Source organism: Bos indicus, chromosome 18 (genome assembly GCF_029378745.1).
Source record: "Bos indicus isolate NIAB-ARS_2022 breed Sahiwal x Tharparkar chromosome 18, NIAB-ARS_B.indTharparkar_mat_pri_1.0, whole genome shotgun sequence".
Lineage (NCBI taxonomy): Eukaryota > Metazoa > Chordata > Mammalia > Artiodactyla > Bovidae > Bos > Bos indicus.
The window spans coordinates 64,802,821-64,828,939 of NC_091777.1; the positions used below are offsets into that span (position 1 = coordinate 64,802,821).

The window sequence follows — 26,119 nt, forward strand, 5'->3', positions numbered from 1 at the left end:
CAGGCCCCCCAGATGCCTGCGCGATCGGAAGTGCCCGCCTCCAAACAACGCCCGCGCGCTGCGGGGCTCCCGGGAGTTCGCGCAGCCCAGTGTGCGCGTGCGCGGTCTCACCAACGTGGTCCGGGCGACGAGAACGCAGTGGGCTCCTGGCCCGCTACCGGGTGGGATTTTGGTAGCGACGGCCGCGTGCAGGACCGGGCGTGTCTGGGTGCGTCAACGCGCTGGACTGCTTTTACCCGGCAGGGGGTGCCCTCCCCTTCTCAAGGCTGGGCTCGGGGATGGGACGGGGAGGCGCTTTGGAAACGGAGCGCGCATGCGTACTGACGCCCATGGAGGCGGGGCCGGGTACCCGAGAGGAACGGACACGCTGGTGCGCGGTCGCCCGTGGGGTCGTGGTTTCGAGCCCAAGGGGGCCGGAAGGCGGAAGGCTGCGCAGGCGCGCAGAGTCGCGGCCGATTTCTGGAGGGCGGAAGCGCCGTGGGTGAGTCGGTGGGGCGTCCTCGGAGGGGGCGGGAGTGGTCGCGGGGCTGTGTGTACCTGCGTGTCCGCGTCGGTTTGTCCGGCGTCCTGGGCCCCTGCACGGCTGTTCTCCGCGTGGTTATGGGATTTGGCTCACGGTTTCTGTGGCTGTTTGTTGAGGACTCTTCTGAGCTCTAGAAAGGCTGTGTGACTATTCCTTTAAATTTTTATACCAACTAAACAACAATAAGGGGGGAAACCTGAAGAAAACGAATATATGAAACTAAAACTGAGTCAGTGTTGTACACTTGAAATTAACACAATGTTGTAAGTCAAGTATACTTTCATTTTAAGAAAGCAAGATACTGGGAACCCATCTATTGGCCTTTTTCTAATTTGACCAGTTTTCCCACTCGCGCACTTTCAGGGAGAGACATTTAGACGGGAATGGCTGCCTCAGCCATGACGGAGAGTGAAGGAGATACACGTAAAGCCCTCAGCACACTAACTGTGGTTAGTCATTTTCATCAGTGACCATTTTGAGGAACAGATGTGGAGACATCGCACTAGAATCTCTCACAACTTGGAGAACCAGTAAATCTCCGAAAAGGTGTTGTGACTGGGCACCGCTCTGCTTTGATATTTAACGGGGGGGAGAGGGGAGAGAATGACACAAATTTGATGCTTTTTTTTTTTTTTTTTTTGATAGTTCCTTCCATCTCCTCAGCTCCACATTCACAGGACTCTGTTCTTCAAGAGAGGCCTCATGAAGGGGAGCACGGCCACTGGGCCTCTGGAAGGCACATCACAGGTGAGTTATGGTTTGTTTTTTCTTACAATGAGACCCTAAAGAATAAAGATTAACCCTAACCCTAGAGAACAAAGTCATCTAGGAAAACAGAAGTCCTCATAAATACTGCTGTATCAAGTGCCCTGAACTTTAACCCCACATCCAAGGACAAATTTTAAAAGAAGTGAGATTTTCTTTTCCTTGCTAGTTGGAGAACAGTTTCCATTTCACACAAACACATATTTAAACAAATATGTTTTCCAGGATTCTAGTAAATTATGAAATGTACTTCAGTTCAAATGTACTTATCAAAAGAGAAATCTATAATCCATTTTTTTAAGTGTACAGTTTTCACATTTCATTGTACTTACATGTAAATTTCACCATTAAATACTGAGCATAAGTATATGCTGACCTTATATTCAGATTTTTTTTTAAATGTTAAGATAAATGGACAAATGGGAAAAAATGGACAAATGACTTTAAGGATGTGATGTATTAGACATTATAGAATGTATTAAATAATTAGAGAATCTAGAAGGTGGTAAAGTTCCGTCTACATATATTTACACATTTAGTGAACTCTATACAGACAGGAAGACATGTAAAGCTTTGGGCTACAGTTGGAGGAAAAACCCATTCAGGATTGAACTGAGGTCCTGGGTTGCTGACAGTCCTCCCTTGTCTTCAGACTTTAGACAGACTCAGGAGTGTTTGTCAGTCCACAAACACCACCAACTTGTACAAAATCCCTATTTGGCAGGAGAAACAGTAGATTCAAGAATTGTTTCCTACCAGTAAGGATGTGGGGGCCAGTCTGACATGAGCACTGCTGGCTAGAGACTGGAGATCCTGTTGGATGTTACAGCTGGAGGCCAGGATCTGTTGATTAGAACCACAGGCTACAAACTCAGTGTAGAGGCACAGTGGTTCATGCTTTCCTCAAAAATCCTTGTTTTCCAAATAAGTTACTGGAATGCTTTCCTCAAACAGGGTCCACGACCAGTTTTAACATTTTGGTTGATAATACAGGATAATTTTTCTTACCCAAAGAGTTGTTTTTCACTATCTATAATATGTATCTGTATTTGGCAAAAACAAAACAAAACAACAAACCCTGGATCCTCCAGTACACACCACAATGCCTGTGCACTACCTGCTATGTTTCAGCCAAGACTTCCCTCTCCCTTGGGCCTTGTGGGTAAGAAAGTGTTTGCCCTTTCAGCAATCACTGACATTCCAAGATGTGGCCATCGACTTCTCCCAAGAAGAGTGGGGATTCCTGGACCCCGCTCAGAGAGAACTGTACACAGCTGTGATGTTGGAGACTTACCAGAACCTGGTCTGGCTGGGTAAGTGCACCCAGCCCTTAGTTCACATCTGCCTGCCGCTACATCTTCCTCCTCCTATTGGAAACCTCTGGGGACCTACAGTGGCCTTTACTTTTTGTTCCGTGTCCCATAAAGAGCATAGTTAGAAATGGACAAGTTCCTCTTTACTGTCCTTCCAAAAACCTTCAAATTTCATCTGGCCATTCTTTTTTTTTTCTGGCCATTCTTATAAGGGCTTTGATCCTGATTCTGTGGTAGGAGATGAATTCTTGGGTAATAACGGCATGACCAACTGCCATTTCTTTCTCTTTCCAAAGGCATATCTGTTGCAGAGCCCAACATAGCCTTCCTTCTGGAGCGAGGCCCACAGCCCTGGGTGATGAGGGAGGAGGATGCAGGAGCTCCAGGAGCAGGTGAGTCTGGGACCAAGCTGAGGGAAAGATGTACGTGCAAAAGGCCAGCTGCCTTCTGAGATGACCACAGTTTAAGGGGTTGGGCATCTTCCTTCAGAGGGCCTCTGGTCTGAGGCCCCAGTGGATCCACCTCGCATCCTCATCCACTATTCTACTCACCCGCCTTCTTAAATAATTGACTCCAAATGTAAGTTTGTGATCAGCTCTCCACCTTTACTCTCTGGATTGTTTTTCACCACTTTAGCCTTCATTCATTTCATAAGACTGTTTCCTCAGAAAGATATTTCAAAGCTTGTGTTTTCTTTATGTATCCAAAAAATTCTCTCTCTCACCTCTGATAAATTGAATAAATATATGCATCCAAGAACTGTTCCATTAACAAACATATTCAATCGCTAGTTCTGGCCAAGAAAGGGCATTTTGTAAGAGACTAGAACCCATCGAGGAATTTACTATTTAACATAAATTGAATAAATATATCCATCCAAGAACTGTCCCATTAACAAACATATTCAATCGCTAGTTCTGGCCAAGAAAGGGCATTTTGTAAGAGACTAGAACCCATCAAGGAATTTACTATTTAACAAGAGATGTTCTTAGAACAGGCACATGAAAAGCTGCTCAACATTGCTAATTATTAGAGAAATATACGTCAAAACTACAATGACGTGTTACTTCACACTGGTTAGAATGACCATCATCAAAAAGTCTCAAAACAAATGCTGGAGAGGGTGTGGAGAAAAGGGACCCGCCTACACTGTTGGTGGGAATGCAGACTGATACAGCCACTATGGGAACAGTGTGGAGAGTCCTTAAAAACTAAAAGTTCCTGTATCGTCCAGTGATCCTGTTCTTGGGCATATAGCTGGAGAGATTTCTAATTTGAATCACTGCAGCACTGTTTACAATATTGAAGATGTAGAAACAACCTTAATGTCCAGACGGATAAAGATGTGGTACACATATACAGTAGAATGTTACTCATGCATAAAAAGAATGAAACAATGCCATTTGCAGCAGCATGGATGGCTGAGAGTATCACACTAAGATGATGATCATGCTAAGTGAAGTAAATCAGACAAAGAAAGACAGGTATTGTATGATATCACTTATATGTGGAATCTAAAAAAAAATGATACAAAGAACTTATTTACAAAACAGAAATGGACTAGCAGAAATAAACAAACATATGGTTACCAAGGGGAAGGTGGGGGCGGGGATAGATGAGGAGTACGGAAATCACGGACACAAACGACTATGTGTAAAATAGATACGCAAGGATTTACTGCATAGCACAGGGAACTATATGTATTCAATATCTTATAATAGCCTATCACGGATATAAAACGAAACTTAAAAAACCCAGATGTATAATATGCATGTACTACCCAGTCACTTGGCTGTGCCCCTGAAACTAACACAATATTGTAAATCAACTATGCTCCAGTTTTAAAAAAGAGATGTTCTTAGATACCTTGGCAAAGTAGGAACCAAGATTGGATCATTTCAAACACAGTGGTTACTGCACACACACCAGAGTGGCCAGAGATAAACGCATCTGTGGGGTTGGTGCAGGGGTCTGGCCACTTGTGTGTGCGGCTCACCTGTAGCGTCTAGACCTTTTCAAGCCAAGTCCTGGGTGCGCCTCTTGCTCTCATGGGAGACTGCCGCTGGGAATGCCCCAGCTGAGAACTGGTGGGTGGACAGTACCCAGCTCTTGTGGGCGGTCTGGGCCATGTCAGCCCTTGATGTCTGTCTTCGTCTGTCTGAGCTGCTGTAACAGAAACACCACAGACCCGGTGGCTTAAACCACAGATCTTTGTGTCTCACAGTTCTGGAGATGAAGGTGCCTGCAGTTCAGTGTCCGGCAGGGCCATTTCCTGGTTCACAGATGACCATCTTCTCACTGTGCCCTCATGTGGTGGAAGGGGTCCCTTTTAGAAGGGCACTAATTCCATTCATGAGAGATTAAATTAAATAATTTAATATTTAAATGGATATTTATTAATCAACTACACTTCAATTTTTTTAAGACTTAAAATGCATTTCAAATAAAAAATAAGGATAATATATGGTGCTAATGGTCGCACAACATTGGCATGTATTTAATGCCACTGAATTGCACCCTTAAAATTGGTTACAATGGTAAGTTTTATGTTTTGTGTATTTTTCCACAATAAAAAAAAATGTTTAAAAATAAGAATAAACAGGTATTTGTTTCTAGCTTTTTCTGTTAGTAGAGTATGACAATAAATGTCCTTGTACATATATCCTTAAATACTAGAACCTTTTTCTAAGGATAGATTCTTATGTGGGGATACGTACATTTATTTATATTAATGTGTTTATATGTTCGTTTTCAGAGAGTGAGTCAACACAGAAGAGCAAGGAATTGTCTTTAAGGAAGAGGATAAACGGAGAAACATACCATCATGAACGAGTGATGAAGAAAACGAGCAGCACGGGTAGAGAATATGGAAAAGCCTCCAGCAGCAGGGCACACCTCATCATCCATCAGAAGATGAAGAAGGAAGAGAAACGCTGCCAGTGCTTCGAGTGCGGGAAATCCTTCCGTCGTCGATCAACTCTCATCCAGCATCAGAGGATCCACACAGGAGAGAGACCCTATCAGTGCAGCAAGTGCAGCAAAGCCTTCAACCAGAAGGCCCACCTCGCCCAACACCAGCGCACCCACACGGGCGAGAAGCCCTACACCTGCGGGCAGTGCACACGGGCCTTCAGCCAGGTGACGCACCTCACCCAGCACCAGATCGTCCACACCGGAGAGAGGTTCCATGGCTGCAGCGAGTGTGGGAAGGCCTTTAGCCGCCCCTCCGCCCTCGCGGACCACCAGAGAATCCACAGCGGAGAAAAGCCCTTCAAGTGCAAGGCCTGTGGCAGGGCCTTCACACAGAGCGCCCAGCTCCTGAGACACCAGAAGATCCACTCTGAGGACAAGCCCTACAGGTGCGGCAGGTGCGCCAGGTCCTTCATCCGCTTCTCCTCCCTGACGGAGCACCAGCGGACTCACACCGGAGAGAAGCCCTACACGTGTGGGGACTGCCCAAAGGCCTTCTGCCGCCTCGTGCAGCTCACTCAGCACCAGAGGACCCACACGGGTGAGAAGCCCTACACGTGTCAGGAATGCGGCCGGGCCTTCACCTGCAGGTCCCATTTCATCGTCCACAGGCGGAGTCATACGGGAGAGAGACCCTATGAATGTCAGGTGTGCCGGAAAACCTTCAACAATCACTCCTCCCTGGTGACGCATGACAGGACGCACAGTGGAGCGAAGCCCTTCAGATGCGATGCGTGTGGGAAGGCCTTCAGCACTTCCTCCTCGCTCTGTCAACATAAGAGGATTCATACTGGGGAAAAGCCCTACGGTTGCCACACATGTGGCAAGTCCTTCAGGTGCCGGTCACACCTTAGTCGACATCAGCAAACGCATACGGGACAACACTGACCAAAGCCAACCAGACACTCTTCCAGTTACCTAACCATCAGTCAAGATCTTGAAAGCAAGCAGCCTCAGTTGACTCTGACTCTTGGAAAAGCAGCTTATTCTCAAGGTCTCAGGAGCTCACTGAAAAACAGACAATGAACCAGGACCTACTGTATAGCACAGGGAACTATATTCAGTGTTCTTTAATAAGCTACAAAGGAAATGCAGCTACGGGTTTTCCAGTAGTTGTGTACGGATGTGAGACTTGGACCATAAAGAAGGCTGCCCGTGGAATTCTGTCCTCGGTCTATAGTCTTCCCCAGGCAAGAATACTGGATTGGGTAGCTATTCCCTTCTCCAGGGGATCTTCCCAACCCAGGGATCAAACCTGGGTTTCCTGCCTTGCACACAGATTCTTTATTGTCTGAACCACTGGGGAAGCCTGAGTATTGACCAATTGATGCTTTCTGATTCTGGTGTTGGAGAAGACTCTTGAGTGTCCCTTGGACTGCAAAGAAATCAAACCAGTCAATCATACAGGAAATCAACCTCAAATATTCACTGGAAGGACTGATGCTGAAGCTCCAGTACTTTGGCCACCTGATGCAAAAAGCTGATACATTGGAAAAGACCCTGATACCTGGAAAGATTGAGGGCAGGAGGAGAAGGGGGCAGCAGAGGATGAGATGGTTGAATACTATCACTGACTCAATGGACATGAATTTGAGCAAATTCCCGGAAATGGTGAAGGATAGAGGAGCCTGCTGTGCTGTAGTCCACGGAGTCTCAAAAAGTGGAACACAACTTAGTGACTGAACAACGACAATGGGAAATGAATCTGAAAGAGTGGATATTTGCGTATGTAAAACTGAATCACCTTGCTGTACACCTGAAACCAACACAATATTGTAAATCAACTATAATTAAAACAATTTTTTAAAGAGCTCTTTGGATGGAATAACTAAAGACAGGGAGGAAGCAAAACAAGTTAAAAGCAGAACATGAAACCATTGTCCTGCAATCTGGAGAACTCTAGCCTCCTACTCCTACCTGAATCCTACTCTGCTGCCATCACTAATGAACAGCAGCACTGCACAAATGACGTTACTGGCCCTGAGCCTGTGTACCCTCACATTTAATGCCCTGAAACCAGGTTTACAATGCAGGTGTCCTGACAGCCAAAGATGAGGCCAAGAGATCACCTCTTGGCTTTTGCTTCTGTCCTGATGGGAGAGACACATATGCCACCACGTTCACATCTTTAGCAAGGGGCGGGGTGGGGCTTGAATGTTGCAAAGTGTGAAAAAACAAACAGCCATGACTTAATACTTTACATCTGAAAAATGGTGCCCAGATCTGGTCACAGATTTAGCTTCGAATTACCCAACCAGTGGGCTTTCCTGAATTTTCTCCCACACTTTCTCCTACAGCTGCTGTATTTTAATGATCTCATCACTGCACCTGTCACCTTTGAACAAGAATCCAGAGGCTGACACAAAGCAACAGCACTAGGACAGATATAAGGGGTATCATATTAATAGGTGTTAGGGGATATTCCTAAACTGAGCACACAGGATTTTTCTTCTTTTTTCTTTTCAGTGCATATATAAAAGCATTTATAAAATGCATGCACCAGTGTAGAGAAGAAAAATACATACCCATTGTTGTTTAGTCTCTTAAGTCATGTCCGATTCTTTTTCAACCCCATGGACTGTAGCCCGCCAGCTTCCTCCTTCCCTGGGACTTCCCAGGCAAGAATACTGGAGTGGGTTGCCATTTCCTCCTCCAGGGGATCTTCCTAACCCAGGGATCAAACCCACATCTCAGGCAGGCAGATTCTTTACCACTAAGAATATAACAGTAGATTCCATGTAAGGAGTTACTCCTAAATGAGCCGACCTTGAAATTCAGGATGAAAAGCTGCATGAAGATTAAAGACTTCAGTGCCCTGACTTCATTTTTCAACAGTAAATATTCTCATTTTCTCTACTATCTATTCCTCTTCCCTGTTTTCTGTTTCTTCACAGCCTTTCTCACCATTCAGTACACTATTTTACTCATTCTGTCGTGGTTTGTTTCCATTCACTTGAAAGTAAGATCTTAGAGGGTGGGGAGTTTTGTGGGTTTTTTCTCTGCTGTATCCCCCTGAATGGCTTTTCATTTGTTGTTCAGTCACTTAGTCGTGTCCAACTCTTTTGACCCAATGGACTGCAGCACACCAGGCTTCCCTGTCCTTCACCATCTCCAGGAGCTTGCTCAAACTCATATCCATTGAGTCAGTGATGACATCCAAGCATCTCGTCCTCTGTCATCCCCTCTCCTCCTGCTGTCAATCTTTCCCAGCATCAGGGCCCTTTCTAATGAGTTGGCTCTTTGCATCAAGTGGCCACAATATTGGAGCTTTAGCATCAGTCCTTCTAATGAATATTGAGAATTGATTTCCTTTAGGCTTTTCCTCTCAGAGAAGGCAATGGCAACCCACTCCAGTGTTCTTGCCTGGAGAATCCCAGGGACGGCGGAGCCTGATGGGCTGCCGCTTATGGGGTCACACAGAGTCGGACACGACTGAAGCGACTTAGCAGCAGCAGCAGCAGCAGCAGCAGCAGCTTTTCCTTATTTGCTTCAATTTCCAAGTCAGCTACTAATTTTACTATTTTCTTAGTATCTCATACCACGGGCCATTTCCACTGTGATCAGGAGCATAATGGGGTTCAACACCAGTGCAGGTTCCAAAGAAAATACTTTCTGAAGAGTGATAATAACGACATTCCCATTCTGCAAGTGAGAAATCTAATTTGGTGTAATAAGTCATCCCGTACTGATCTTACGGTCCCAAAACTTAACACAGAAAGAAAATCACGCTCCCACGGGCAGGCTCAGAGGACCGCACTCGAGCGACACCGCGGTCATACAGACACAGACAGCGGGACATCACAGGTGCACACCAGAGCTCACGGAGGACTGTCCGTTCCCGTAACTACGGACGCTTCTGGTTTCCAGGAGAGGGGAGGGGGGAGTTCTCATTCTCCGCGCCTGCGTACACTCGCGCCCAGCCACGCCACGCCCCTGAACCCTCGGGCCCCGCCTCTCCGGCGTAGTCACGGCTCCGATATCCTGGGCCCCGCCCCTCAGGCGTAATCGCGTACGTGCGCAGGCACTCCCGCTCTGACGCTAAGGTTCCACCTCTCCGTCTCAACAGCCTAAGAACACGCCCCCTCGGCTAAGCCACGCCCTGTCTCCGCCCCTCGCGCCTGACTGCTCGCCCACCTGGGGAGGTTCGGCCCCTGTGCGCTGGTCTCCCGGGCGTCGGCTGCCGAAGTCCTTCGGGTGAGGGCGGCTGGCTTCCGGGGGGAGGCTCGTGGGTTGGTCAGGGTGGTCCAGTGTCTGAGCCCAAGAGCCAGGCAGGGCCGCCGAGGCGGGCGGCTCTGAGCCCGGCCGTGGAGCCCCGGCCTGGACGCCGCTGCTCGGTCGCTGCCGGGCGGACTACATTTCCCAGAGGCCCGCGCGGGTGCGCCGAGGCTGCGGCTCGGACCGGGATCGGTGTCTGGGGCGGCTGAATCGGGGTGTGTGAGTGCGAGAGGCAGGACTGGGCTGTGAACGTCCAGAGCGTGCGACCGGGGTGTGCTGGTGTGAGTGTTCGAAACGGGTGTGTGAGAGGTTAGCCAGCGCGGGGGGCCCCGGGAGAGGCTGAGAGATCGTGGAGAGAGGGGCTGATGTGTGTGTGAGAGACCGCGAGCATATTGGTGTGTCCGGCGTGTGAGATTGTGTGACAGTGCCTGTTTGTCCTCGTGTGAGGGAGACCAGTGTGTATTGTGTGTGCGTGTGTTAGAGGTAGCAATTGCAGTGTTTGTGTATCTATGTGCGCGAGAAATCCATGTGTCTCAGAAACAGAGACCTTTGAGACTGTGTGTGTGAGAGAGAGAGGAAAACTAATGTGTTGAGACCAAAGTGAGTAGGAGAGAGACTGAACCATGGTTCGCCACTCCGAGGTTTGAAATGCAGCCTCTGTGAGGTCGTGGAGTGTGCGTGTCTGAGTGAGGCAGAGGTGAGGGGCCGTGGGTGTGTGAGAGACTGAGATTGGGGTTGTGTGTGTGACGTTTGTGATCACCATGTGTGCTTGTACATGACCTCTCTGAGGCGGTGGTGTGACTGCAGTGATGTGCCTTCCACTGGATGCTTGTGACTGTGTCCTTCCTGTGATCAGGGGTGTGAGACCTTATATCAGTGTCTGTGTATCACCTGGTGTGGCTGTAACAGCGCCTGTGTGACTGTGGTGTTTTGGGGGAGAATGCTTCGAAGGTCGATAACTTTGGCCACCTTGTGCATGTTGATTTATGGAATTGTGTATTGCCAGGGTAAGAATCCTGGGGTAGAATTCCCTGCTCCCAGTCCCAAGAGTTCCACTGAGAAGCAAGAGGTGGGGCACCTGGATCTCCTGATTGGAGCAGGGGACACCCTCAGTTCTGGGTGACAGAAAGGAGGGGAAACCAAGGGGTTGAGGACAGAGATGAGAGGGAAGGTGGTAGAATTGGGTGCTAAAGGATCCACTGTCATGGAGGAAAGCAAAGGTTTGGCAAGAGGAGGAGGATAACCCTGTCCTCTGATGGCACTCAGGAGTCAGATTTTCAAACTGTAGACTGGATCAAAGCATGAAGCGGAGATGTGGGAAGGAAAGAGTCCACCTTTATCTATAAAATAGAGAAAGCAACAATTTCATGGGATTATTTTTTAAAATAAAGTGAGAGAACATAATGTATGCAGAGTATGTAGCACGTCTCATTGGTTTTATTCATAATAAGACCAAAGAATGGGAATGCAACTTTTAGAAAAGATCAAATTTAGGACCTCGAGCTTAAGAGAAAGACTTATAAATTAGACCCCTCAATCACCATTGGTTGCCTGTAATCTCTTGGTTACGTGGGCAGTGAAACCAAAGAAGGCTGGGAGGAGGAAGGGGAAGACAAGTTTTACGCTGGTGATCCTGGGAGTGCAGAGGTTCTCATCTTCTCACTCTTTTTCCTCCAGCCTTACCCTCCCAGGACAGTGCTGTTCTCCAAGAGAGAAGCCAGGAAAAGAAGGTGAAAATGACAGTGGAACTAGTGAAAGCCATACCCCAGGTTAGTTATTCCGTATCTCTTCCTCCAAAGGCAGTCTTACTGCTTAGGACTTGGTAAAGCTGTTTTCTTTATGAAAATCCCTTGATTAACAGTCTTTGGAAAAGACCCTGAGGCTGGGAAAGATTGAAGGCAAAAGGAGAAGGGGGCAGCAGAGGATGAGATGGTTAATAGCATCATCTACTCAATGGACATGAGTTTGAGCAAAACTCCAGGAGAGAGTGAAGACAGGGAAGCCTGGTGTGCTGCAGTCCATGGAGTGGCAAAGAGCTGGACATGACAGCGACTGAACAAGAACAACAACAGTCTTATCTAAGGGCCTGGTTCCCACCTCTGCCAGAGAGCACACCCCTTATTTTTTATAAATAATCTTCCTTTTTATAATAGAAAATTTGCAGATAGCAGGGACTATGCATATGCATCACACTCCGCTTCGCCAGCTTCTAATATCTTACATTAGTTTGGTGTGTGCTATGCTTAGTCATTCAGTCATGTCTGACTCTCTTTGACCCCATGGACTGTAGCCCACCAGGCTCCTCTGTCCATGGGGATTCTCCAGGCAAGGATACTGGAGTGGGTTGCCAAGCCCTCCTCCAGAGGATCTTCCCATCCCAGGGATCAAACCCACGTCTCCCGCATTGCAGGTAGATTCTTTACCAGCTGAGCCACCAGGGAAGCCCAAGAATACTGGAGTGGGTAGCCTATCCCTTCTCCAGTGGAACTTCCTGACCCAGGAATTGAACCAGGATCTCCTGCATCGCAGGCGGATTCTTTACCAGCAGAGCTACCAGGGAAGCCCTTAATGAGCCAACATTGATAGACTATTACTAAGTCCATGCTTTGTTCACATTCCTTGGTTTTACTTAATGTCCTTTTTCTGTCCCAGGGTCCTATCCAGGGCACCATATTACATTCAGTAGTTCTGTCTCCTTGTACGTAACAGTTTCCCATAGTTTCCTTCTTTTTGAAAACCTTGTCAGTTTTGAGAGGCTCTCAGATTATTTTGCAGAACATCTCTGAAATCTGATGTTTCTTCCTCTGATTCAACTAGACTAATGTATTTTTAGAAGGAAGATCACAGAGTTCCATTTTCATCATGTATCATACATCAAGGGTTCATACTGTCAACGTGACTTATTACTATACTCTGAGTGCCTAGTTGGGGTAGTATTACCAGGTTTCTGCGCTGTAAGTCACTCCTTTCTGTTCCACTTTTCCATGCTGTACTCCCCTCTCCATCGGCACCTACCAGTTCTAGCTCCGTATCTATCCAAAGGCAGTTTCTGTTTTGTTTTTTTAGATTCTGCAGTTAAGTGAGATCATACTGTGTTTGTCTGTCTTTGTATGACTTATTTCACTTAAATAATGCCCTCTAGTTCTATCCATGTAGTGGTAAATGACAACACTGAGCATTACAAAGATTTTTAGTATTTTCATTGGAAATAAATGTGAAGATGAAAATGCCCATAACACTTTAAAAATTTTCTCACAACTCTCACAGATATAGAAATCAAAGTAGTGGTTACTAGGGGGAAGGAGGAGACAAGATAGGGTAGGGAATTAGAGCTATAAACTATTATGTGTAAAATAAGCTACAAGGATATATTGTAGAACACAGGTAAATATAGCCAATATTTTATAATAACTGTAAATGGAGTATAACCTTTAAAAATTGTAAACACTATATTGTATATCTGAAACTTATATAATATTGTTTGTCAACTATATCTCAATTCAAAAAAAAAAACCTGCAAACCTCTCAAAATGGACCAAAAAAAAAGAAAAGAAAATTGTCTTAATCTACTGGTGATTATAACTGGCATTGTCTTTAAGAAACTGAAAATAACTATTTTTGGTTTCATTTTGGTATTGTCTAAATAGATACTGGCTTGTTGTACTCAAATTTAGTACACAAGTTGGATGAGTTGCAGTCCCGCACTGGGTGCTTTCTCGTGTTGCTGTTGAGGTCACTGAGGTGTGGCGTGACATGCTAATTCTTGATGGTACAGCATTAAAAAACAGTTGCATTCTACGGCAGTTGCCTGGCATTCCAGTGGTTAGGACTCTGTGCTTTCACTACTGGGACTGGGTTCAATCCCTGGTTAGGAAACTAAGATCCCACAAGCCATGAAGCTCGGCAAGCCCCGCCCCCCCCCCCCCCCACCACCACCAAAAAAATAACTGCACTCTACATATATTTTTTATTGTGTCAACCAAAAAAAACCCAGCCATGTCAGTGCAATGCCTCTTCTCCTTAAGGCACTAGGATCCCATAGGGTACCATTTCCATAATATCAACTTAAATATTCTTTTTTGTTGCTTTTGAAGGTTCGACCATAGATACACATCCTTCCTTGAAGCCCTTGTTTACTGCCCTGTGGCCATCTGTCCATATTTCCCCAGGCTTGAAAACTCCCATGGACAGAGGAGCCTGGTGGGCTGTAGTCCATGGAGTGGCAAAGAGTCAGACACAGCTGAGCACACACACTCACACACACAAGAGAAATGGATTAGCACCATTGTATACAATACAATTTAGCAACTTCAATAAGAACTATTTAATATTATATGTTTAAGGTTTTTTTCCTCAAAGGGCTATTTCTCACATAACGTAGGGCCAACTTAATGCTTAAGCTTGAAGTCACGTGTGGACATGAGCTTTGCTTGATCCAGAAGGTCTTTGTGTTATTTCAGGACCTGGTGACGTTCAAGGATGTGGCAATAGACTTCTCCCAGGAGGAATGGGAATGGCTGAGCCCTGCTCAGAGAAGTTTGTACAGGAGTATGATGTTGGAGAACTATCAGAGCCTGGTATCACTGGGTGAGGATTTTTATCCCCTCTGTATAATTCAGAATGACCCTTAGGGACTCCTTACTTTTTTTTTTTTTTAATTTATTGTGTGTCGATCAGAATTGAATCTGGAAAATGAAGAGGATGTTCAGGAATTGGTGACCGTTTCAGGTTGAGTCAGTGATTTTGGTGTGTGTCAGCTACTTGGTGAGTGTGCCCTTTAGTTAGTGGGAGCACAGGGCACGCTGTGACTCACACTGGTCTGTGCTGGCTTCTCTCCTCTGTCCTATAGTAGTGTTACCAGCTAACAGAGTTCACCAAGAATATAGCCGGATCGTTACGAATTTGGAATATTGCTTTAAAACCTGTGTATTTTTATTAACTTGCAGAAAGTGAACTCGTGAGGCACAAGCTGAAAATTGCTTTAGATGTTCTTAGGGAAACTAACGCCCTTTTCAGCCCGAGGGCCGCCTCATTGGCTAGTTTAGCTTTCCCTGGTCTAGAGGCCCCTTTATCCTGCTTGCTTGTGGTTCAGTAAATGTTGTGAAACTGAATGTATGTCTTTCACCAAATTTGAGAAATTTTTGATCATTATTTAACTTTTTTCTACTCTCTTCTCCTTCTGGGAGTCCAGTTGCACACACGTTAGAACCTTGGATATTGTGCCTTAGGTAACTAAGGACGTGTTCCCTTTTAAAAATCTTTCTCTGTCAGCTTAGATAATCTCTGTTGATTCATTTTCAAGCTCACTGCCACTTGCTTTGTCCTCTTCAACGTCTTGTTAAACCATCTAGTGAAGTTTAAATTTCAGATACTGTATTTTTCAATTCTAGACTTTTTACTTGGTTCTTTTTTATAATTTCTGTTTTGGTGCCAAGAGTATTACAAGCATATTTTCCTTTATATTCTTGAATATAGATATAATAGCTGTTTTAAAATCCTAGTCTACTGATTCCAGCATCTGTCTTGTCACAGGTTGGGTCTCCATTAATGCCTTTTTTTCTGAGTATGATTCACTTTTTCCACTTTTTAGGGAGTAATTAGATTTTTTCCTGGACACTATAAATAATACAGGATTATTATAAATAATTCAGGATTCTGTTACGTTCCTCTGAAGAATACTGATTTTGTTTTTTAATCAGACAGTTAACTCAAACTCCAAACTGTCTCTCAGTTCAGTTCAGTCGCTCAGTCGTGTCCGACTCTTTGTGACCCCATGAATCGCAGCACGCCAGGCCTCGCTGTCCATCACCAACTCCTGGAGTCTACCCAAACCCATGTCCATCAAGTCGGTGATGCCATCCAGCCAGCTCCAAACTGTCTCTAGGGGTCCTTTATATCACCTCACTTACTGCTGTCCAATGATCTTCTAAAAATGCTGGGCTGAACTTCTGCCTCCAGTCTCTTAGAAAATGATTCCACTTTGATAGGATGACTGTGGCAGCCCCGCTAAACTACGCCAGAAGCCTTATATAATCTGTCACCCCTTGAACTATTCATTTCTAGCATGTCATTCCATCAGAATTAAGGGACCAGCTGAAATGTCCAAAACATGACCAACTTTCATATCTTTTTCTGTATGCAGGACTTTGTATCTCTAAGCCATATGTCATCTCCTTATTGGAGCAAGGGAAAGAGCCCTGGATGGTGATGGAGAATGAGATGAGAAGCCCATTCCCAGGTGAGTGTGGGATAACCAGAGAGGGGAATCCTTTCTAGGCAATGGCTCAGCCATTTGCACAGGTGATCTTTCCCTCCTTTCTTATGCTTCTTAGAAACTCTTCTCAAAGAAGGGCACTCAAAGCTGGTGCTCTGGGACAACCCAGAGGGCTCGGGTGGGGAGGGAGGTGGGAGGGGGGTACAGGATGAGGGGGACACATGTATACCTATGGCCAGTTCATGTTGATGTATGGCAAAAAACCATCACAATATTGTAAAGTAATTATCCTCCAATTAAATTAATTAAAAGGAAAAAAAAAAAAACTCTTCTCAAGCTTTCCAAACCTGGAAGAAAACTGAAAGTTGATTTCTTAGCGTGAGCTCCCCAAATATCTTCTCTTCTACTTGTTTTTCAGTTGCTCGGTCTTTTCTGACTCTGACCCCTGGACTATAGCATGCCAGGTTCCCCTGTCCTTCAGTGTCTCCTAGAGTTGGCTCCATTCATGTCCATTGAGTTGGTGATGTTATCTAACCATCTCATCCTCTGCTGCCCCCTTCTCCTTTTGCCTTCAATCTTTCCCAGCATCAGGGTCTTTTCCAGTGAGTTGGCTCTTTGCATCAGGTGGCCAAAGGATTGGAGCTTCAGCTTCAGCATCAATCCTTCCATTGAATATTCAGGATTGATTTCATTTAGGATTGACTGATTTGATCTCCTTGCAGTCCAAGGGACTCTCAGGTCTTCTCTAGAACAGTTCAAAAGCATCAATTCTTTGGCACTCAGCTTTCTTTATGGTCCAGCTCTCACATCCAAACATGACTACTGGAAAAACAATAGCTTGGACTATACAGACCTTTATCAGCAAAGTGATGTCTCGCCTTTTAATATGCTGTCTAGGTTTAGCATAGCTTTCCTTCCCAGTAGCAAGTGTCTTTTAATTTCATGGCTGCAGTCACAGTCGGCAGTGATTTTGGAGTCCAGGAAAATGAAGTCTGTCACTGTTTGCACTTTTTCCCCTTCTATTTGCCATGAAATGATGGGACCGGATGGCATGATCTTAAGTTTTTTGAAAGTCGAGTTTCAAGCCAGCTTTTTCACTCTCCTCTTTCACCGTCATCAAGAGGCTCTTTAGTTTCTTTTCACTTTCTGCCATTACAGTGGTATCACTGGCATATCTGAGATTGTTATTTCTCCCGGCAATCTTGACTCTTCTAAAAACTCATTTTGCAAACATCTTTATCCAGCTCCTTCCCATCCCCTCTTTCCTTTTGATATACTGACTTAACATAAACTTCTCTGTTTTTTAAATCTTAACTCCAAAATTAGATGCTGCATGCAAATCATAACATACCCTGCTACTTTAAATCATTTTTTGCTTTCCTGTTGCAAATAGGAAAAATCCAAATCCTACAAGCTCCTTCTTAATTTTCCAGCCTTATCTTCCATTATGTTTTAGCTTTTTCACTGTACTTTAGGCCAGAGTTTTCTTCACGATGCAAGGTATCAAGGTATGTTCATATGTGTTACAGGTATTCCCGCATCCTGAGTCTCTACGCCGTGAGCGACCAGATGAGATTGGAGGCAGTCCGAGTTCCGAGTCTGATCCCCTCTGGATCACAGGCAGTGTCTTAGGATTGTCATTTTCAGCAAGTGCTTGATGTACAGTTGAACAGCACTGCTCTAGCCCACAGGGCACCTTCCTGAACTCGCAAGCTCTTTCCCACTCAGGCTTTTGTTTTTCCTGTTTTCTCTGCCTAGAATGCGCTTCTCTTGGCTTTCTGTCTATGTCTGGCTCTCAGGCCAGAGCTTAAAAATCATCTCATTGGAGACCTTCCTAACCACCTCGTATAATGAACATTTCCCTATTCCAACCCGAGTACGGTCTATGGAGCCACTGTTCCTTTGTAACACTCGGGAGAGCCCGTAATGGTGTGTCTTATTTTTTGCCTCCCCCGCTGAACCTAAATTTCACAAAGACAAGGCAATGTTGGGAACATACATGATAATTACGCCTTTATGACATTCTCCTCTCACTTCTGTAACAGTGTTTGATCTTTACATTTGGGGATGATGTGGACCCTATACTTCTAGGATCCTCCAAATATTAGGAGGGATATAAGCTCGGTTTAGACACGCTTTATAGTTTGGTTATGTAGGAAGCTACTATCAGCCTTAAAGAGGAAAACAGAAAGAGGAACTTTCCTGATAAGAGGTAATAACTGTCCATGTTAGAACAGATGCAGGAAGAAGGAAAGGGGATAAAGAAGCCTGTTGTAAGTCTGATGGGACATTGAGTGACAGTCTGGCTTTAAGTATTATTCAGTGATTAAGATAGCTCAGCATCCATGTTGAGAAAAGCCAAAAAGATAAGGGACAACCACGGCTCTCTGTGGGAGGCTGGAAATGAAGACAACCTTCACACGACAAAAAGTAAATTTGAGGGAGGAGCAGATGACGCTGTCATCTTTCTGCTTTTCTCTTTCTAGGATTGCTCCCCTCAGTCCATCTACGTAAGAAAAACCATGGGGAAGTGGTTTCTTGAGTTCTCATGGACCCAGTTCTAGAATTATTGAAGTTTGGGTGTTCCTGATACCATGTGTGACCTGGGCAGGAAGCTTGTTAATATCTCAGTGTTTCTTAATTGCTTTGGTAGATGTGATCCCTCCCATCTCTGAACTTTTATACTGGTTTTACTTTTTTACCACATGGATTCATTTTTGATATATTTTCTTCTCAAATTGCTTGCTTTATTGGTCTTGTCTTGCTCTTAACTTTCTGTACTTCTCTAGAACCACTGTCTTTAATTACTTTAGTATTCCCCATGCTTGACATGGAGTAGAAAACTAGGCAGCATTGGATTAGTCAATAATTTGTTATCGTATTTCTTGATATCACCTCTTCCCTAAAGTTTTCTCTTAGTGTCACCTCTTCTATACACATTTCTTCTTTATAGATTTATCAGGAATTTCTTACTTATGCCTGAGTTCCTGTGATATACGTTAAGTGACTTGGTGGTAGTATATAAGGCTCATTTATTTCTTCCTGAAAGCTTATATTCTATCTCACAAGGTAAGAAAGTTAGTGATGTGGTAGGAAATAAGCATTTAATTAATAACAGTGATACCAACCCACATATCTCTGTAGACTAGTTCCTACAAAAAGACACGTGGCAGAACCCTATTAAGATGTGATAGTTTTCATAGGCTGGTGAAAGAAAGATGATGAGTGGGAAAATCCCTTAATATGCACTCTGAAGTTCAGGGATCTATGAGAAATGAAGAGCATTTACTTTATTAAAATACATGGGAATGGCTTATGGGAATGCTATTTTCTCATTATGAAGAGATGACTCTAGGATTTTGCCTAAACTCCAAGAGAAATCACAAAACATAAGGTATTTGTGGTTTCAGGGAATCTACAGAAATTTTTGAGTGGCAGAGTTATGTGGTAGTATTGGTCTTTTAAGAAAGCTAGCCTGGCTGTGTACGCAAGTCTCCTAGAAGAGGGAGAGAATAGAGGAAGAGGATTTCATGTATAGCCTGTTAGGTTAATACAGGCATGAAGAGGGAGAGGACAGAGGAACAGGGTTTCATGTATAGCCTGTTAGGTTAATACACGCATGAAGAGGGAGAGAATAGAGGAAGAGAGTTTCATGTACAGCCTGTTAGGTTAATACAGGCGTAAAATATTACTGCCACTGCCACCCACACCTTCAGGACGCTGTTATCCGACATTTAACTTTCTGAATTACCATTTCTATGTTCTTCTGTGAGCTCTCATTCTCTGGGGTCTGCTTACATATTTTTTTCAGTTGAAATGCCTGTGCATAATATATTTTGTGGAGTGTATTATTTTCAAATCACCTCTTCTGTGTTAAATGTTTCCTTTGTTATAGCCCATGATAAAGGAAACATTTGGTTTTTTGAATCTTTCAGATTGGGAATCTATACATGAGACACAAGAATTAGCTCTGAAGCAGTGTGTATGTGATGATACGTTAATGGAGAGAATTGCAAGCTATGAACAGGAGTGTCCTATTTTTGGAGAAAATTGGAAATGTGAAGATCTCTTTGAGAGGCAGTTGTTAAGCCAAGAGACATTTATCAGGCAAGAAAGAAGCGCTCTTAAAGAAAACCTCACTGTGGAAATAGACCACAGATATAACAAACCTGAGAAATTTGTTCCTCTACACAGTTTGGAAGAGAATATTTATGATAATCACAAGTCAGATGAAAAAAACTTTTCCAGAAATTCCATGGTATTAAAACACAAGAAAGTCTATGCAGGAAAGAAACTTTTTAAATGTAATGAATGTGAGAAAACCTTCACCCAGAGCTCATCTCTTACTGTTCATCAGAGAATTCATACTGGAGAGAAACCATACGAGTGTAAGGACTGTGGGAAGGCCTTCAACCAGAGTCAACACCTTGTCCAGCACCACAGAATACACACCGGAGAAAAACTATTTGAATGTAAGGAATGTAGGAAAGCCTTCAGCCAAAATGTACATCTTATTCAACATCAAAGAATTCATACTGGAGAAAAACCATATAAATGTAAGGAGTGTAGAAAAGCCTTCAGCCAGCCTGCACACCTTGCTCAGCATCAGAGAATTCATACTGGGGAGAAGCCTTATAAATGTAAGGAATGTGGCAAGGCCTTCAGTGATGGCTCGTCCTTTGCCCGACATCAGAGGTGTCACACCGGCAAAAGACCGTACGAATGTATTGAATGTGGGAAAGCTTTCAGGCAGAACACATCGCTTATCCGTCACTGGAGATATTATCACACTGGGGAGAAACCCTTTGACTGCATCGACTGTGGCAAGGCCTTCAGTGATCACATAGGACTTATTCAGCACAGGAGGATTCATACTGGAGAGAAACCCTACAAATGTAATGTGTGTGGGAAAACCTTCAGCTACGGCTCATCCCTGACCGTCCATCAGAGAATTCACACAGGAGAGAAACCATATGAATGTGACATCTGTGGGAAAGCCTTCAGCCATCATGCCTCACTCACCCAGCACCAAAGAGTGCATTCTGGAGAGAAGCCTTACCAATGCAGGGAATGTGGAAAAGCTTTCAGGCAGAGCATACACCTTGCTAGCCATCTGAGGATCCATACTGGAGAAAAACCCTATGAATGTAAGGAATGTGGAAAAGCTTTTAGCATCAGTTCACAGCTGGCTACTCATCAGAGAATTCATACTGGAGAGAAACCTTATGAATGTAAGGAATGCGGGAAAGCCTTCAACCAGAGGGCACATCTCGCACAGCACCATAAAATTCATACTGGAGAGAAACCTTACGATTGTACTGAATGTGGTAAAGCCTTCAGCCAGGCTACCCGCCTTATCCAACATCAGAGAGTTCACACAGGAGAGAAGCCCTATGAATGCACTGAATGTGGGAAGGCTTTTAGTGACAGCTCATCCCGTGCTCAGCATCTGAGACTTCACACAGGCCAGAAGCCCTATGCATGTGTTGAATGTGAGAAGGCATTCAGAACAAAATCATCACTTACTTGCCATCAAAGATGTCATACAGGGGAGAAACCTTACGAATGTAGTGCATGCGGTAAAGCCTTTAGCCATCGACAGTCGCTTACTGTTCATCAGAGAATTCATTCTGGAGAAAAACCATATCAGTGTAAGGAATGTAGGAAAACCTTCAGCCAGATTGGACACCTTAATCTACATAGAAGAATCCACACTGGAGAGAGATCTTACGAATGTAAAGAATGCGGAGAAGTCTTCAGACAAAGTGCACACCTTGCTCATCATCATAAAATTCATGCTACAGAGTCATCTCAAGCCCTCAGCTCTTCCCCACCCCCTGCATCACCAAGTCCTAGGGATATGTCTGCTGAGTATTTCTGGAATTCATCCACATCTTTCCATCCTCATTGCCCTAATCCAAAACGTAGTCATCTCATCTGGACTATTCCAATTGTCTAAACACTGGTCTCTCTGCATCCTCTTTTGTCTCCTCCAAGTTCATTCTTCACACTACTCCCAGTGGTCTGTTCAAATGTAAATGTAATTATATGACTCTCTTAAAACCCTTGGTGTGAAAATTTAAACTACTTGATGCATACCAAGTGCTTAGCACAGTGCCTGACCCAGACTAATGCTCTATAATGATAGTTCAGTGTCCTTCAGAGTCTGCTTGAAAGCTATTTTTAAGCAGTGAACTCTGGAAGACAGTATATGTACTTGGAGATCATAACAGTTTTTAAAACTGAAACTTAATGTGAATGATGAGGAGTAGCATGTGTTAAAGCTTAAACATTAACACGTTTAAAGCTTTATACCACCACATATATGACTGTATTCCTTTGTTGGTGAGAAAAGTCAACATGACCTAATACATAGAGTATGTTTTAGGAAGTATCTAGAACTCTGGATAAGACTGGAACAAAAGAATTAGAAAATAACTGGGAATAATGCAAGTCTGTATTTAGTAAAGGCAAAAAGTAAAAATTCCCAATATTTAAAATGGAAGAAGCAGAGAACTTGAATAGTCCAGCCCTTTTTTAAGACACCTGGTTTCACAGATTAATGCTGAACCTTCAAGGAATCATAATTAAGCTGTTCTAGAGTACAGAAAAAAATAATTGAAATGGATTATTTTGGAGTACTTCTAACCTCTGTTAAGGAGAACAGAAGTTATGAATAAATGGAGATCCATGTTTTCTAGAAGGAACTTTTAGTACTGTAAACGTGTCTGTACATTCAGTCAATTCCAGTCACAATTCTTTTAGGATAATTTTCCACTGACAATTTTGTTTTGAAAATCAATGTAGAATGGTAAATAGGAAAGCATCACAAGGAAATTTTTGAAAAATGTATCCCCATGAATTTAGTTACTTGCAAAAGTAATTATTTTTCATGTGTCAGTGGGGGAGATAGATTACTTAAATGGTCTTGACAATTATCCAGCTGGAAATAAAGTCAGATCCACATTTCACCCCTTACAGAGAAGTTCATTCCATATAGATTAAAGATATAATAGGAAACACAATATTAAATTTCTTAGAAGAGAATGTAGAATATTTCTATCCCCTTGAGTTCTATCTACCTTGAGGTAGGCTTTAGTAAGCAGGACACAGAGTCCAGAAGTTATGAAGGGGACAGTGTTAGGTAGGACCATGTAAAAAATTTAAACTTTTCCATGGTATAAGACACTGTATGCAAAGTGAAAAGACACATGACAGGTATTTTATACATATATTACAAAGGATATAGTCCTTATAAAAAGTGCTGTTGCTTTATGTGGCAGCCTGGATGGGAGGGGAGTTCGGGAGAATGGATACATGTGAATGTATGGCTGAGTCCCTTTGCTGTCCACCTGAAACTATCAGATTGTTCATTGGCTACACCCCAATGCAAAACAAGAAGTTAAAAAAGAAATGCTGTTGTAAAGCAGCAAGTAAGAGACACAGTCTGACAAAGTCAGATAAAATACACAGTATGACAGCAACTCTAAATGAAGAAAACAGTCAAGGAAAATCTTAATTGCACTAATGATCAGATAAATGGAAATTTTAAAAGTTCTTACCTCCAGCACAAACCAGCACACCCATTATGGATAGTATCCCCAGTACTGCTACAGATGTGACGTATTTTCATACGTTGGGAGGGTAAATAGGTAGAAAGCCATTTTAGAAGGCAGTATGGGAATGGCCGCCCACTCCGGTAGTCTTGTCTGGAGAATCCCATGGACAGAGGAGCCTGGTGGGCTACAGTCTGTGGGGTCACCAGGAAGCAGACATGACTGGATGACTAGCACATGAACACAGTATTGTATGTAAAACATATAAAGTGTAATGAACTAATCACTGCTGCAGTTCTAGGGATTGATCTTCTCAAAAAGCACAGGCACAAAAATATAGATGTACATTTACCACAGAAGTTTTCAACACTTGGAACAGCTTAAGTATCCAGCAGTAGTAAATTGATTAGTTAATTTTGGAAAATCAGTTCAGTAGATTATTAGGCAGTAACTGAAAAGAATGAGGAGGATCTCTGTACTCACAAAACTGTGCCTTGTAGTTTATTGAGAATGTAATTTTCATAACTGTAATATGGCATAGTTAAAAGTACATAAACTCTTTAAATTTAACATGAACTATGTTGTTTTTGTCTGCAATGCAAATAGAAACTATGCACGCACAGACTCCTTCCCTGTTGGTTGGGCTGCTCTGATGTCATTCCCTGAGGTTTTCTTTGCATCACCAGCTTGTACACAGTTCACGTTAGTCCAATCAGACACTCTCTCCTCAGGATTCAGGCGGGAGCTGAATATGAATCATCTCTTGGCCACAACTTTTAAGATGCTTCCCGAGTTCCCACTGCTCTGCTTCCTAGAGCTAAAATGTTTCGTGTTCTTTCCAGGTTGTCCCCCCACCAGCATTTTGTTCTCATTTTAAGATAAGATTAAGTTCTTTTGCTGTCTATCAGGGAAAACTAACCAGTATAGAAATTGGTTAGCACTGAGTGGGTTTCAGGCCAAAGATTCTTAGAAAGTATGGAATTATAATTAAAGTGTGGTTATTGGGTGAAATGGAGCAAAGCAGTATAAGGCACCTAATCCCATTTTGTGCCATAAAAGTAACAGGCCTTCACAGCAACAGAAAGACAGCTCATCAGCTGAGGTCTGGATGGCTCTTTCCTTGGACGCATTAAGAGGACAGAAGGTGCCAGTCCATGGAGTATGTATGATGCCTGTTCAGAGCAGAACTGGGTAACAGAAAGCAAGAGGGTAAAAGGACTTATTTCTTAATAAACTTTTTTGCTTTAAGGCATGGAGTAGAACACAGATCATTCGTGTAACATAATTGAAAGACTTCGTGTAGCTTTTATTGTTCAGTCGCTAAGTTGGGTCTGACTCTGTGACCCCATGGACTGCAACAGCCCAGGAAAAAAAAAAAAGCAGGAAGCAGGACAGGATGTGCGTGCCCCTGGGAGGGAGGTGTGAAGAGGAAGGTGCTCACACCTCGGGGAGCGCCGGCACTGATCAGGGGGAGAGCGAGGGGGCTTCAGCAGCTGGGAGGTGGGCACAGCCGAAGGCAGAACCGAGAGGCGAGGCCCGCACAGGTCAGCACTGCCACTGCACTTCCCAGCCCCAGAGCCCACCACGGCTGTGTGGGGAGAAGCCCGAGCACCGTGGGGACAGAGGGCCATTCAGGGCCCGTGAAGGGAGAAGGGGGGTGAGGCACAGCACACTTACTCTTGGCATACTCGGCGGGGGCAGTGCCACTCAAACCCCACTGTAACGCGAAGGGCTCAGCTCTGCTCCCATGGTCAGCTGTGGGCTGGTGCTCCAGAATGGCTCAGCTGACTCACGTCTTGCTCGGTGAGCCCTCAAGGCGGGAGCTGGTACTTAGAGTAGGGAGACATGGGCATAGCACCAAGCTTGCTTCTGGTTCCACTGGTCAAAGCAGGCTCCACAGCCAAGCCCGGGGTGGTGTGGGAAGGGCTGACTCGATGGTGTGGCTACAGGGAAGGATGAAACATGCCAATCACTAGTGCAGACCACCTGCATTACCAGGAATTACGGAGGGCTACAAGGTCTAGTTTAGGAGACCAGGGTTCGATTCCTGGGTTGGGAAGATCCCCTGGAGAAGAGAATGGCAAACCGCTCCAGTATTCTTGCCTGGAGAATTCCATGGACAGAGGATCCTGGCAGGCTACAGCCTATGGGGTCGCAAAGAGTCGGACACAACTGAGATGAACACACACACAAGGTCTAATCAGACAGCAAGATCTCCGCAAGATTATTCTAAGTAATTCATACAGTCTGTAATTTATAAGGGCTTCCCTGGTGGCTCAGCTGGTAAAGAATCCACCTGCCACTGCAGGAGATGCAAGAGACTCGGATTCCATTCCTCGGACAGGAAGATCCCCTGGAGAATGAAATGGCAACCCAGTCCAATGTCCTTGCTTGGAGAATCCCATGGACACGGGCCTGGAGGGCTACAGTCCATGGGGTTACAGTCAGATGCAACTGAGTGCACACACACACACATAATTTATAAAGAAGAAAAGTAATCATCTTACCTCTATATTCTCCTTCCCACCAGTCAGCAAGCTCCTCTCCCCCGAGGCAACCACTC

At 44.4% G+C, this 26,119-nt stretch overlaps 2 protein-coding genes across 2 annotated transcripts; both read left to right on the forward strand.

Moving 5' to 3' along the window:
* Positions 1-237: 237 nt before the first annotated feature.
* Positions 238-24,132, forward strand: LOC109571873 (zinc finger protein 420-like). The gene is given in 8 exon segments (XM_070772396.1): positions 238-481; positions 1,169-1,270; positions 2,475-2,601; positions 2,898-2,993; positions 5,357-6,413; positions 20,336-20,769; positions 20,848-21,836; positions 21,838-24,132. Coding segments are annotated over 8 exon segments (3,174 nt in total). The 5' UTR covers positions 238-313; the 3' UTR covers positions 22,039-24,132.
* Positions 9,936-20,078, forward strand: LOC139177331 (zinc finger protein 471-like). The gene is made up of 5 exons (XM_070772387.1): positions 9,936-10,793; positions 11,464-11,555; positions 14,247-14,373; positions 15,929-16,024; positions 17,530-20,078. Exons 1-5 carry the CDS (start codon positions 10,727-10,729, stop codon positions 17,544-17,546), a joined length of 399 nt encoding a protein of 132 aa, XP_070628488.1. The 5' UTR covers positions 9,936-10,726; the 3' UTR covers positions 17,547-20,078.
* Positions 24,133-26,119: the final 1,987 nt, after the last annotated feature.